This window comes from Aulostomus chinensis, chromosome 20 (genome assembly GCF_037954235.1).
Source record: "Aulostomus chinensis isolate RoL2024-O1b breed Wild chromosome 20, RoL_Achi_v1.0, whole genome shotgun sequence".
Lineage (NCBI taxonomy): Eukaryota > Metazoa > Chordata > Actinopteri > Syngnathiformes > Aulostomidae > Aulostomus > Aulostomus chinensis.
This window is the reverse complement of record NC_141339.1, coordinates 506,519-518,758: the sequence shown is the minus strand read 5'-3', so window position 1 is coordinate 518,758 and position 12,240 is coordinate 506,519. Positions and strand designations below refer to the sequence as shown.

Genomic DNA, 12,240 nt, shown 5'->3' with positions numbered 1-12,240 from the left:
GTTGCAGGCTAGCTACTAGGCCCAGCCTAGGCACCACCACCACCTGGAGTAGCAGGCTAGCTACTAGGCCCAGCCAAGGCACCACCACCACCTGGAGTAGCAGGCCAGCTACTAGCCCAGCCAAGGCACCACCACCACCTGGAGTTGCAGGCTAGCTACTAGGCCCAGCCTAGGCACCACCACCACCTGGAGTAGCAGGCTAGCTACTAGGCCCAGCCAAGGCACCACCACCACCTGGAGTAGCAGGCCAGGTACTAGCCCAGCCAAGGCACCGGCACCACCTGGAGTTGCAGGCCAGCTACTAGGCCCAGCCAAGGGACCACCACCACCTGGAGTAGCAGGCTAGCTACTAGGCCCAGCCAAGGCACCACCACCACCTAGAGTAGCAGGCCAGGTATTAGCCCAGCCCAGGCACCGGCACCACCTGGAGTGGCAGGCCAGCTTCTAGCCCAGCCAAGGCACCACCACCACCTGGAGTAGCAGGCCAGGTACTAGCCCAGCCAAGGCACCGGCACCACCTGGAGTGGCAGGCCAGCTTCTAGCCCAGCCAAGGCACCACCACCACCTGGAGTAGCAGGCTAGCTACTAGCCCAGCCAAGGCACCACCACCACCTGGAGTAGCAGGCTAGCTTCTAGCCCAGCCAAGGCACCACCACCACCTGGAGTAGCAGGCCAGCTACGAGGCCCAGCCAAGGGACCACCACCACCTGGAGTAGCAGGCTAGCTTCTAGCCCAGCCAAGGCACCACCACCACCTGGAGTAGCAGGCCAGCTACGAGGCCCAGCCAAGGGACCACCACCACCTGGAGTAGCAGGCTAGCTACTGGGCCCAGCCAAGGCACCACCACCACCTAGAGTAGCAGGCCAGGTATTAGCCCAGCCCAGGCACCGGCACCACCTGGAGTGGCAGGCCAGCTACTAGCCCAGCCAAGGCACCACCACCACCTGGAGTAGCAGGCCAGCTACTAGGCCCAGCCAAGGCACCACCACCTGGAGTAGCAGGCTAGCTACTAGCCCAGCCAAGGCACCACCACCACCTGGAGAAGCAGGCCAGCTACTAGGCCCAGCCAAGGCACCACCACCACCTGGAGTAGCAGGCTAGCTACTAGCCCAGCCAAGGCACCATCACCACCACCTGGAGAAGCAGGCCAGCTACTAGGACCAGCCCAGGCACCACTACCGGCAGAATCAGGTGCAGCAGCAGGTAGGAGCTGCTCTCCTCACTCCTGACAATGCTGCCCAAAAAGCCTGAAACTAAACAAGAGGACGAGCAAGTCTCACTGGAGCAGGTAAGTGATCTACTTTCTAAACAGAAAGAAATGTTCACAGCTCTGCTCCAGCAGCAACAAGACAGTTTTCAATGCTTTGTCAAAATGATCCTGGACTCATTAACAAGAGAAGTGCAGGATATTAAAACCAGCATTCAGTTTACACAAAAGGAGGTTGATTGCAGCAATGCCCTACGAGCAGATATCATGAAAATCTGTGACAGCCCCCTAATGCTCACAGATAAAGTCGAGTATTTAGAAGGGCAATCAAGAAGAAACAATCTGGTGATCAATGGCATTGTAGAGTCACAAGGTAAATCTTGGACTGAGTCTGAGGAGAAAGTGAAATAAATCTTCTCAGAAAAGCTGCAGTTGCAGAGAGAAACTGAGGTAGAGAGGGCACATCGCACTGGGAAACCAGCGATGGGAGAGCGGCCCAGGCCCATCCTGGTGAAATTCTTCTTCTTCCTCAGGCATGATAAACGGATCATCTCCCCTCGCAGCAGCACTCCCAAGCCCACCATGACCACTTCATGACTGAGCAGAGATTCTTGCTCCGGTCTCTCTTTCACATTCCATGGCTGTAACTTCTACAAAAAAACACAAATTACTGAGCAAAGGACTAAAGATTGCACATGTAAACATAAATAGCATCCATCTGTCCATCTATCTATCTGTCCATCTATCTATCATCTATCTATCATCCATCCATCTATCTATCATCTATCTATCTATCTATCTATCTATCCATCTATCTATCTATCTATCTAGCTAGCTAGCTAGCTAGCTATCATCCATCCATCCATCTATGCATCCATCTATCTATCTATCTGTCTATCATCTATCTGTCTATCATCTATCTATCTATCTATCATCTATCTAGCTAGCTAGCTAGCTAGCTATCATCCATCCATCCATCTATGCATCCATCTATCTATCTGTCCATCTATCTATCTTTCTATCTGTCCATCTATCTATCTATCTATTCATCTATCTATCTATCCATCTATCTATCTATCTGTCTATCATCTATCTATCTATCTATCTATCTATCTATCTAGCTAGCTAGCTAGCTATCATCCATCCATCCATCTATGCATCCATCTATCTATCTGTCCATCTATCTATCTTTCTATCTGTCCATCTATCCATCTATCTATCTATCTATCTATCTATCTATCTATCCATCTATCTATCTATCTTTGTATCATTCATCATTGTATCATTTCCCGCCGGAAAAAAGAAGATGGCGGTAATGTTCTAATACTGTACTGTTCCAATCCCTTCTACCTCAGAAGAAGAAGATGTTTGTCCTCCGGACTTGCCGTACCCTCTGACGTCACTACAGAGCGTCAAGCAACAATGGTAAGTGAGCAAGCAGTTTTCTCTGCGCCTCATGTCTTTCTTATTCTGGATATTTTCTCAATGGAATTAACACCGGTTAGAACACTCGGTGGGTTTAACTCGGCGCCGCCATGTCGCTCCTCACGGCCTGTTCTTTCTGGATAACCATTCGATGGTCCTCGACCCTAGCGTCAGCCCGGGGCGAGCCGCCGTAGCTTTGGCTTCTGCGACGTCGTCCCTTCCACACTTTTGGCCAGTTTGGCGATGTTTCCTCTTTTAAACGCATACTGTTGCTTTTCTGGACATTTTTTTACATTTAAAATCTTCTTGAATTTTACTAATCAGACGGTTGTCGAGGCCGCGTTAGCTAACTGAACATTAGCTAACCAGTTAACTTCAAAGCAGGATGCCATGAGTCGATGACATGTACCGATAAGCGTGACCGTACAGATGTTCCATGCTGTTGTTGTAGGGTCAAAGCCAGAGTGGAGGTCACGGCCCGGGGGGAGGCAAGAAGGATGACAAGGTAAGAATGACACAGCGCCTGCTAGCTGTCCAGCTAGCCGCTTGTTTTGGTCAGCGAGCCGACCTCCATCATGTTTGCCTTCTTATCAAACCGCGCTGACTTCAGATATTGTAGCAAATCATCGGCCATCAAAAAGCCTCAGGTAATGTTGAGGTTCTGTATTTGGAGTCGTTGATGATCAGGTGCCAGGTGAACCTTTCATGTAAGTCTACATCCTGCAAGAGTTTGACATTTGGACATTTGCAGGACAAGAAAAAGAAATATGAGCCTCCGATTCCCACCAGAGTTGGCAAAAAAAAGAAGAAGACCAAGGGACCAGATGCTGCCAGCAAACTTCCCCTGGGTGAGAACCAGCTCCACATCTGTTAGTTGCCTATTTTGGCAGCTTGGTGAGCAGCTACTGGACTGCAGCCCACTGACCTCGATGGAGGTCTGAGGAGGGTTACACCCAACAGCCCCCCTCCCCCCCAGTGTAATTGCTGAATATTTCTGTAAGAGTCACTTTTCCATCTTTTCTTCACTTGTGACTCCTTTACCTCCATTGCAGTTTTGTGAGTTTTTGATGTGATTGTCCAACTGTGTGGACATGTGATTGGGGGCGGGGGGGGGGCAGTCTGAGTAAGTGGCGTGTTAATGTGCTTCCCATCTGTCCTGCAGTCACCCCTCACACTCAGTGCCGCCTGAAGCTGCTGAAGCAGGAGCGGATCAAAGACTACCTGCTGATGGAGGAGGAGTTCATCAGGAACCAGGAGCAGATGAAACCCCTGGAGGAAAAACAGGAGGTCAGCCATTCTTGCATATTTGGGAAAAGAGAAATGCTGCTATCAGATTTTCATACAAAAGTTATTTTGGCAGTCAATATTGTACACAGTACCATTGTAACGCTTGGTTTATGCTTCTGCGTCGCGGCGATGGCGTAGACCCTACGCCATCATTGAGCATTCGAAGTTCTGCATCGAGGGAACGCGTTGCTCTGCAATTCACTGCCAATCAGCTATGGGGTGTAGCTGTGTCTTTGTATGGTTTCAGGGGCTCTTGTCGGATTCCAAAACAAAACTATTTACAACAGAAAGTCCAGTGCTTTTCTTTGAATGACTGTTGGCTTTCAAGAATCAAAATGTAAACTTTGAACATGACAAACATTAGTTTATTTTGTTTGTTTATTTATTTAGATCCCCATTAGCTACTGCCTTAGCAGCAGCTATTCTTCCTGGGGTCTGCAAAAAAATCAGTACAATACATACATAAAAACATTTTACATGAGTGTAAGAGATAACAAAAAAAATAAGAAGAAAAGAAAAGGTAAATCAGTTAAAATACACCCCACTGGAAAAAAAACCCCCAAAGAACTAGTAATAATAATACTCACAAAAATCAGTCTTAATTTAAAAGATGATTACATCAGTTACCTCACATACATCATTGTATAAGAACTCCTATTAGGTTCGCCAATGCAGTCAACATGATCAAAAGTGATGACTGCTGAGTGAAATCCATCCATCGTCATCTTCTGCTTATTCCTTACTAGTAAGGGTCGTGGGGGGGTGGAGCCTATCCCAGCATCTACGGGCGAGAGGCGGGGTTCACCCTGGACAGGTCACCAGTCCATCGCAGGGCCAACATACAGAGACAGACACTCACTGTCTGTCACTCATTCACACTCACATTCATACCTACGGTCAATTTAGAGTATCAATCAGCCTCGTCCCCAAATTGATGTCTTTGGACTGTGGAGGAAGCTGGAGTACCAGAGAGAACCCAGCAGGAACAGGGAGAACATGGAGACTCACCCAGAAAGACCCCGCGCCCGAGCCGGGACTCGAACCCAAAACCTTCTTGCTGTGAGGCCACAGTGCTGACTACTGCACCACCGTGCAGCCCTGCTGAGTGAAATATTTCTTTAATTTCTTTTTTGGATACAATGATGCCTCTGACAAATGACACAAGGGCCGTACGAAGTCTGTCTTCCACCAACGGCCAACCCAAAATGGCATGCATTCTGTTGGTATTTGTCCTTTTTGAGCAGCACAGGGCAATACGTGCTGCTCTACTTTGGACCAATTGAAGTTTCATTAAATCCTTTTTGGCAGCACTAGACCAGACCATTGGACAATAATCCAAATGAGTGAGGGCCAATGTTTGCACAATTTGGGGAATACATTGCTGTGGCATATATTTACTGCATCTCTTGATGACAGCCAGACTTCTTCCCATTGCTGCAACAGTCCTGTCAATCTGTTACATGACTTCTTGTGGCCATTTTCTTCCGGAGACGCACATATTTGTCGCAGAGGTTCTTCCACCTCTTCATGCGTTCGGCAACCTTCTCTGAGCGGACCAATCGCAGTCCTTAACGTTTACGTGACGCGTCGTCAGGATTTTTTTGAGGTGCACGTCAGGCTTCGGCATAGGGTCTGCGTCAATGGCGTAGGTACAGCATCGACGCGACACAGAAGCATAAACCAGGCTTAACAGTAACCAAACTTTTCTGAAATTCTTCAGTTCGTACTACAACATGGGAGTATACTGTATCTCACGCCTACTGCCTTGACTGAAGTAAATGAACAGCAGTCAGACGTAGCAGCATCGTCACCATCAGTCCTTCACTGTGGTGTCCAGTCATGTAGTGGCACGTCTCAGGGCGGAACCTAGTGAGGGAATGGAATTCTGGTCCTTTTTTTTTTTTTTTTTTTTATTCTGGTCCTTTCTTCGTAGGAGGAGAGGTCAAAGGTGGACGATCTGCGAGGAACCCCCATGTCTGTGGGCACTCTGGAAGAAATCATCGATGACAACCACGCAATTGTTTCCACCTCTGTGGGGTCGGAGCACTATGTCAGCATCCTGTCCTTCGTGGATAAAGATCTGCTGGAGCCAGGCTGCTCGGTCCTGCTCAACCACAAGGTGACGATGCCTAATGACCAGATGAATATTTGAGAACGATACACGACTTCATCAACATGCTGTCTGTGTGTGTGTCCATCCGTCCAACAGGTCCATGCTGTTATTGGGGTGCTGATGGATGACACCGATCCTTTGGTGACAGTGATGAAGGTGGAGAAAGCGCCACAAGAAACCTACGCTGACATCGGTGGACTTGACAATCAGATCCAGGAGATCAAGGTACACAAGACCTGAAATCAGCCTTGACTGACTCATCGGGATGCACAGTAAGTTTAAAGTCCAGCACAGGGGGCCTGGGGGGCTCCCGAGGCCAGAACTTCCCTCCTCGCACCTGAAACCTGATGTGTAGAGGTTTCTCTGAAGGTCTTGGAAGAAGGTTGAATAAAAGTGCCAGGAAGGTTCAAGCAGTAATTCCATGGATGCCCTAGCCAGACCCCAGTGGGCAGACAGGTAGCAGTTGTGTTGTATTGATGTGTGCATGTGTTTGTGTGTGTGTTCTACCAGGAGTCTGTGGAGCTACCTCTCACACATCCAGAGTATTACGAGGAGATGGGCATCAAACCTCCCAAAGGTGTTATCCTGTACGGCCCACCTGGCACAGGTGAGTCCTGCCATTCATGTCTTGGTAAACCTTCTCTTGATCTCCACTAAATAACTAACTGTGACAAAATCCTCCCATGCTGGTCCCAGATCAGCTTGATTCCATTTATATTGATGATCTGTCACCTACTGGAGCCAGAGCTCCAGATTTGCCTCCGACCTGTGACAGACTGGCAGAGGCAGAGACTGAAGCCTGCTGCTGTTCCATTTCACAACTTTTATAGCAAATCGTCATCTTCGTTGTCTTCCTCCTCTTATCCGGTGGGTCCAGGTCGCGGGGGCAGCAGCCTCAGCAAGGAAGCCCAGACTGTCCTCTCCCCAGCCGCTTCTACTAGCTCTTCTGGGGGAATCCCGAGGCGTTCCCAGGCCAGTGGAGAGATATATCCCTCCAGCGTGTCCTGGGTCAGTCCTTAGGCCTCCTCCTGGTTGGACATGCCTGGAACACCTCCTGAGGGTGGCGTCCTCACCAGATACCCGAACCACCTCCACTGACTCCTCTACCTGGAGGAGCAGCAGCTCTATTCTGAGTCCCTCCTGAAGGACGGAGCTTCTCACCCTGTCTCTGAGGGAGAGCCCAGCCTCCCTGAGGAGGAAACTCATTTCGGCCGCTTGTATTCAGGATCTTGTTCTTTCAGTCATTACTCAGAGCTCATGACCACAGGTGAGGGTTGGAACCTAGATTGACCCGTAAATCGAGAGCCTCTCCTTCTGGTTTAGCTCCCTCTTTACCACAAAGGACTGGTTTAGCACCCGCATCACTGCAGACGCCGCCCCAATCCACCTGTCAATCTCCCGCTCCATCCTACCCTCACTCATGAACAAGACCCCGAGATACTTAAACTCCTCCACCTCCCCCCTGACCTGAAGTGGGCAGGCCACCCTTTTCCAGCTGAGGACCATGGCCTCAGACTTGGAGAGGCTGATTCTCATCCCAGCCGCTTCACCTTCGGCTGCGAACTGTCCCAGCAAGAGCTGAAGGCCATGACCTGATGGAGCTAAGAGGACCACATCCTCCCGCCACCAAACTCGACCCCCTCCACCACCCGGCTGTGCCTAGAAATTCTGTCCATAAAAGTTATGAACAGAACCGGTGACAAAGGGCAGCCTTGGTGGAGTCCAACCCTCACCAGGAACGAGTCCGACTTACAGCCGGCAACGCGAACCAGACTCTCACTCCTCTTGTAGAAAGACTGAACGGCCCTTTGTAAGGGGCCATCCACCCCATACTCCTGGAGTACCCCCCCCCCCCCCCCCAACAAAGCACATGTGGACTGGTTGGGCAAACTTCTATGCCCCCTCCAGCACCCTAGCAAGAGTGAAGAGCTGATCCACGGTTCCACGGCCGGGATGAAAACCACACTGTTCCTCCTGGATCTGAGGGTGGACTATCGCCCTGACCCTCCTCTCCAGTACCCTGGCGTAGACCTTTCCAGGGAGGCTGAGGAGTGTGATCCCCCCAATAGTTGGAATACACCCTCTGGTCCCCTTTCTTAAAGATGGGGACCACCAATCCGGTCTGCCACTCCAAAGGCCCCCGATGTCCACGCAATGTTGCAGAGAAGTGTCCACCAGGACAGCCCCACAACATTCCGAGCCTTGAGATACCCAGGGAGGATCTCATCCACCCCCGGAGTTCTGCCACTGCAGAGTTGCTTCATGGCCTTGGCTGCAGTGAGCGTGAGGACAGGACTCAGAGAATCATTTGTTCAGGGAGCCCCTGTCTGTCAGCGGCAGAGTCACATGCTTTGACTGCTGCTGACATGAAGATGGACCAGAGCAGCACTTGTCCATCATAACGGAATAGGGGACAGCAGCTGCCCCCCCCCCCCCCCACACACACACACACACCAGCTACAGGAGAGCTTGACAGAACCTGCAAGTAATGATCAACACATGAGTAAAACTAGCATTTATCTACTAGTGTAGCTAGTACAGGTGAGCCCACCATTACCTTTACCTGGGCAGCCCAGTACCGACTCAGGAAATTGAGCAGTAGTTCCCTGGTGTGACGCCACAGCTCTTGAGCTCCCATCTTCCTCTGTGGTTGCACCTCATTGACATCGCACCAAAGCTGTTTTCTGACTGAACCCTCCAGGGAAGACGCTGCTGGCCAAGGCCGTAGCCAATCAGACGTCTGCCACCTTCCTGCGGGTGGTGGGCTCCGAGCTGATCCAGAAGTACCTGGGAGACGGGCCCAAGCTGGTCCGGGAGCTCTTCAGGGTGGCAGAAGAACACGCCCCCTCCATCGTCTTCATTGATGAAATCGACGCCATCGGCACTAAGAGGTGCGCGTGTGCGTGCGTGCGTGTGTGTTTGTGTGTGTGTGTGAGAGACGTCCTGCCTCATCCTCTCTGTGCTGCTGCGATTCAGACTCAATGTCAGTCTTTAACTATTCAGCATATGTGGCTGGCATGGCTCAGAGGTAGAGTGGCTGTCCAGCAACTGAAAGGTCACTGGTTCGATCCTGGACCCCGGTGACCGTGTCCATGTACCCTTGAGCAAGATACTGAACCCCTGATTGCTCCTGATAAGCAGGTTGGTGCTTGCATGGCAGCTCCACCATCAGTGTGTTTTTGTGAGTGAACGGGTGACTGAGACGAGACTGTGAAGCACCTTGAGTGCCGCTAAGGTAGAAAGGCGCTGTATAAACATGAGTCCATTTACCGTATCTGTCTTGTTAGCACTGATCCTGGATCAGATATGATACTGCACCTTCAAATCACTTCCTGTGCTGTGATCTGGCCTTCAAAATAAAAGCAGGAAGCTTTTCTAAAATATTTTTGTCAGGCCTGGGTTTCCAAGCAGATGTCAAGTAATTTTGCTGATAGTTGGGCTGAGTGGTTTACTACCGTCGTGCTTGTCCCCCATCAGAGAGCTGGATCCACCCACTTGTTTGAGGGTTACTGAACCAAAGGTCGACTCAGATAAACGTGTCATATTGTGGTGTAGTCCCCGTCTCATTGATAGCAAACACACGTTCTTGGTTTGGTCAGCACTGGTTGAGTAGCACTACACCTCCTCCTGCTTGTAGTGGGCGGGGATTGTGGGGCCTTCATTCGTGACAACCTTCTAATTCTCTCTGGTGAAGAACATTTCTCAATGTTCTATTTCAAATCCTCCTGGTTCTCTGATCTGCTTCTGGGTTCTTGGACCCCGCAGCAGGTTTTCCTCTGCTGGTCTTGTTTTTCCCACCTAAAGTTGGTGCTAGCCATTCTTGCTTCCTCTGCCTCCACCTGAACTGAGACCTGCCCTCTGACTGGCTTATGCCTTTAGAGTCTTCAGATAAATGTCTGTCCTCTGTAGGTATGACTCCAACTCTGGTGGTGAGAGGGAGATCCAGAGGACCATGCTGGAGCTGCTCAACCAGCTGGACGGCTTTGACTCACGGGGCGACGTCAAAGTCATCATGGCCACAAATCGGATAGAGACGCTGGATCCTGCCCTCATCCGCCCTGGTCAGTTGGCTTCTGACTCCGCTTCCCAAGATGTACCTGACTGATGTGAAGTTAATCCGAGTCAGGGCAGGAAAGAGATTCTCATCTTTCCTTGTAAAACTTGATTTTTACATGTTAATGGATGTTTCACAGCTGATTTTGGTTTGACTTCTAATCTACTGAATAAAATGTTGTCACAGAAATAGTTGATCCAGTGCAGGCAGGCATGCAACAGCAGCAGTTAGTGATATAATTTTTTTTCCTCCATAGGGAGAATTGACCGCAAGATCGAGTTTCCTCTGCCGGACGAGAAGACAAAAAGGAGGATCTTCCAGATTCACACCAGCCGCATGACCGTGGCAGATGACGTCACCCTTGATGACCTCATCCTGGCTAAGGACGACCTGTCAGGGGCGGACATTAAGGTCAGACAGTGATGGTGCTGCTCTGGTCCTGGGCCTGAAGGACCTGAAACGTCAGAGCTCCTTGTTGGCACAAGACTCTGCTGCCTCCATGTGGCAGGTTACAGAATAACACTCAGAGCAGAGTGAAGTCAGTTTGCTGTGCATTTCATTTGAAAACGTTGCGACACTGAGCGGCGTCTGTTGGGAGCAGCTGTCACGCTCCAGCTGACCTGATGGTAGCTCAAATATAGGTGAAATACGACTCACAAGATTTGATGCTGAACCAAGTTTATATGATCATTATAACCTGAGAAGTCTTAGAATGGCACCATGACATCAAACCCAGGCGAGGTTTTATAGAAGATAAATTTGGAAGGCTTTTGAAAAGCTGGGAAAGACACAAATGCTTGTGTAGTTGAAGCTGAGGAACCTGTCCTGGTTCTGTGAAATGAAATTCAGTAAATCTTTATTAAACGGTCACAGAACTGGTACTGATTCTTATGGCCTGTAAATATACTGCAGTGGTCATGTGATCAATGGCATTTGATCGTCATCAAGATTACATAAAAACGTTGCCCATTTTCCCTAAACGTGGTAGAGGTAAAGTTGGCGCCGATCCACTGAACACCAACCCTGAAATGTCCCAACTGCTGTGGTGGAGGGACATGCTGCCCCAGTGGAGAGAGGATGTACTGCAGCTTTGAGGATTATTGTTAAAAACCTGGATAAATGCGTAGTAAACACTGGGCTCTTCTCTGTCCAGTACTCTTGTACTTGTGTGCCACAGGTGTGTAGCAGTGAATTGTGGTTTGCATCACACCTCTGCAATGGTGCCAAACGTGAAGTTGATCTGCTTCCTGTCTCTGGGTCTGTCTCCTGCAGGCCATCTGCACCGAGGCCGGCCTCATGGCCCTACGGGAGCGCCGCATGAAAGTCACCAATGAAGACTTCAAGAAGTCGAAGGAGAACGTCCTGTACAAGAAGCAGGAGGGCACGCCAGAGGGGCTGTACCTCTAACCCCCCGCCGTGTGAAAGTGGGGGGCCAGCAGCTGAGTTTTGATATATTTTGTGCATGTCGTGTGTGCTTCTCCCGCTTGTGTCCTGTTACTTGTTTTAGGCCCTGAATAAAATAACAAAGGTGTGAGGGAGAAAGGGCTGTGTGGTTGTTGATGATGTCACGTGAATCACGCACTCATTCGGGGACTTCACGTCAACTTAGGAGCCAGAAACAGCTTCAGCCTGTGGTGACACCAGCTTATTTCAGGAGGAACCGCCAGTCCTCCCCAACAAGGTTCTTCTCTAATTACACAAATAGTTCATGACTCCCACACGTGTGGTGACTGCTGCAGCTACAGGAGGAGCAGGCCAGGAGGAGGTCCAGGTGAGTGCTGCCTAACAGCAGCAGGGTTACGGGACGCCACCGGCACCCTCGCCGCAGTCTGACATGCTGAGAGCTGCAGCGTTGATTTAACACCTCGATGTGGAACTGTGGGCTCAGCAGAAAGTGGCCATGCAGCAGGGCCATGCCCCCCCCCCCCCCCCCCGGAAACCTCATTAAATCAGTTCAGCCGCAGCTCACGTAGTCGCAGGTCCAGCAAAGATGAGGTGCCGGCCGGTCGGCTCCGGGTTGGGTTCTGCTGCTCCGCACCGTCCGCTGAAGCATCACAAGTGGCTGCGATGCGCTTGGGCTGAAAACCTCCTGAAGATCAGAACACACCTGGAACACCTTCCAATGTTGGCCAGCGACATGGAGCCAGACGTCTT

At 50.4% G+C, this 12,240-nt stretch overlaps 1 protein-coding gene across 1 annotated transcript; it reads left to right on the top strand.

The window, feature by feature from the left end:
• The first annotated feature begins 1,273 nt into the window (after positions 1-1,273).
• LOC147242139 (26S proteasome regulatory subunit 4) lies at positions 1,274-11,647 on the top strand. Its single transcript, XM_086188987.1, has 12 exons — positions 1,274-1,288; positions 2,563-2,632; positions 3,084-3,137; positions 3,384-3,480; positions 3,795-3,919; positions 5,853-6,038; positions 6,129-6,257; positions 6,543-6,639; positions 8,734-8,923; positions 9,942-10,093; positions 10,343-10,497; positions 11,359-11,647. Exons 2-12 carry the CDS (start codon positions 2,630-2,632, stop codon positions 11,491-11,493), a joined length of 1,323 nt encoding a protein of 440 aa, XP_086045113.1. The 5' UTR covers positions 1,274-1,288; positions 2,563-2,629; the 3' UTR covers positions 11,494-11,647.
• The last annotated feature ends 593 nt before the right edge of the window (positions 11,648-12,240 follow it).

What these genes read in the sequence shown, in the direction of transcription:
- LOC147242139 (XM_086188987.1), top strand. An exon ending in CCCTGGAGGAAAAACAGGAG is followed by an intron (nt 3,920 to 5,852) that starts GTCAGCCATTCT and finishes CTTTCTTCGTAG; the next exon opens with GAGGAGAGGTCAAAGGTGGA. An exon ending in ATCAGATCCAGGAGATCAAG is followed by an intron (nt 6,258 to 6,542) that starts GTACACAAGACC and finishes GTGTTCTACCAG; the next exon opens with GAGTCTGTGGAGCTACCTCT.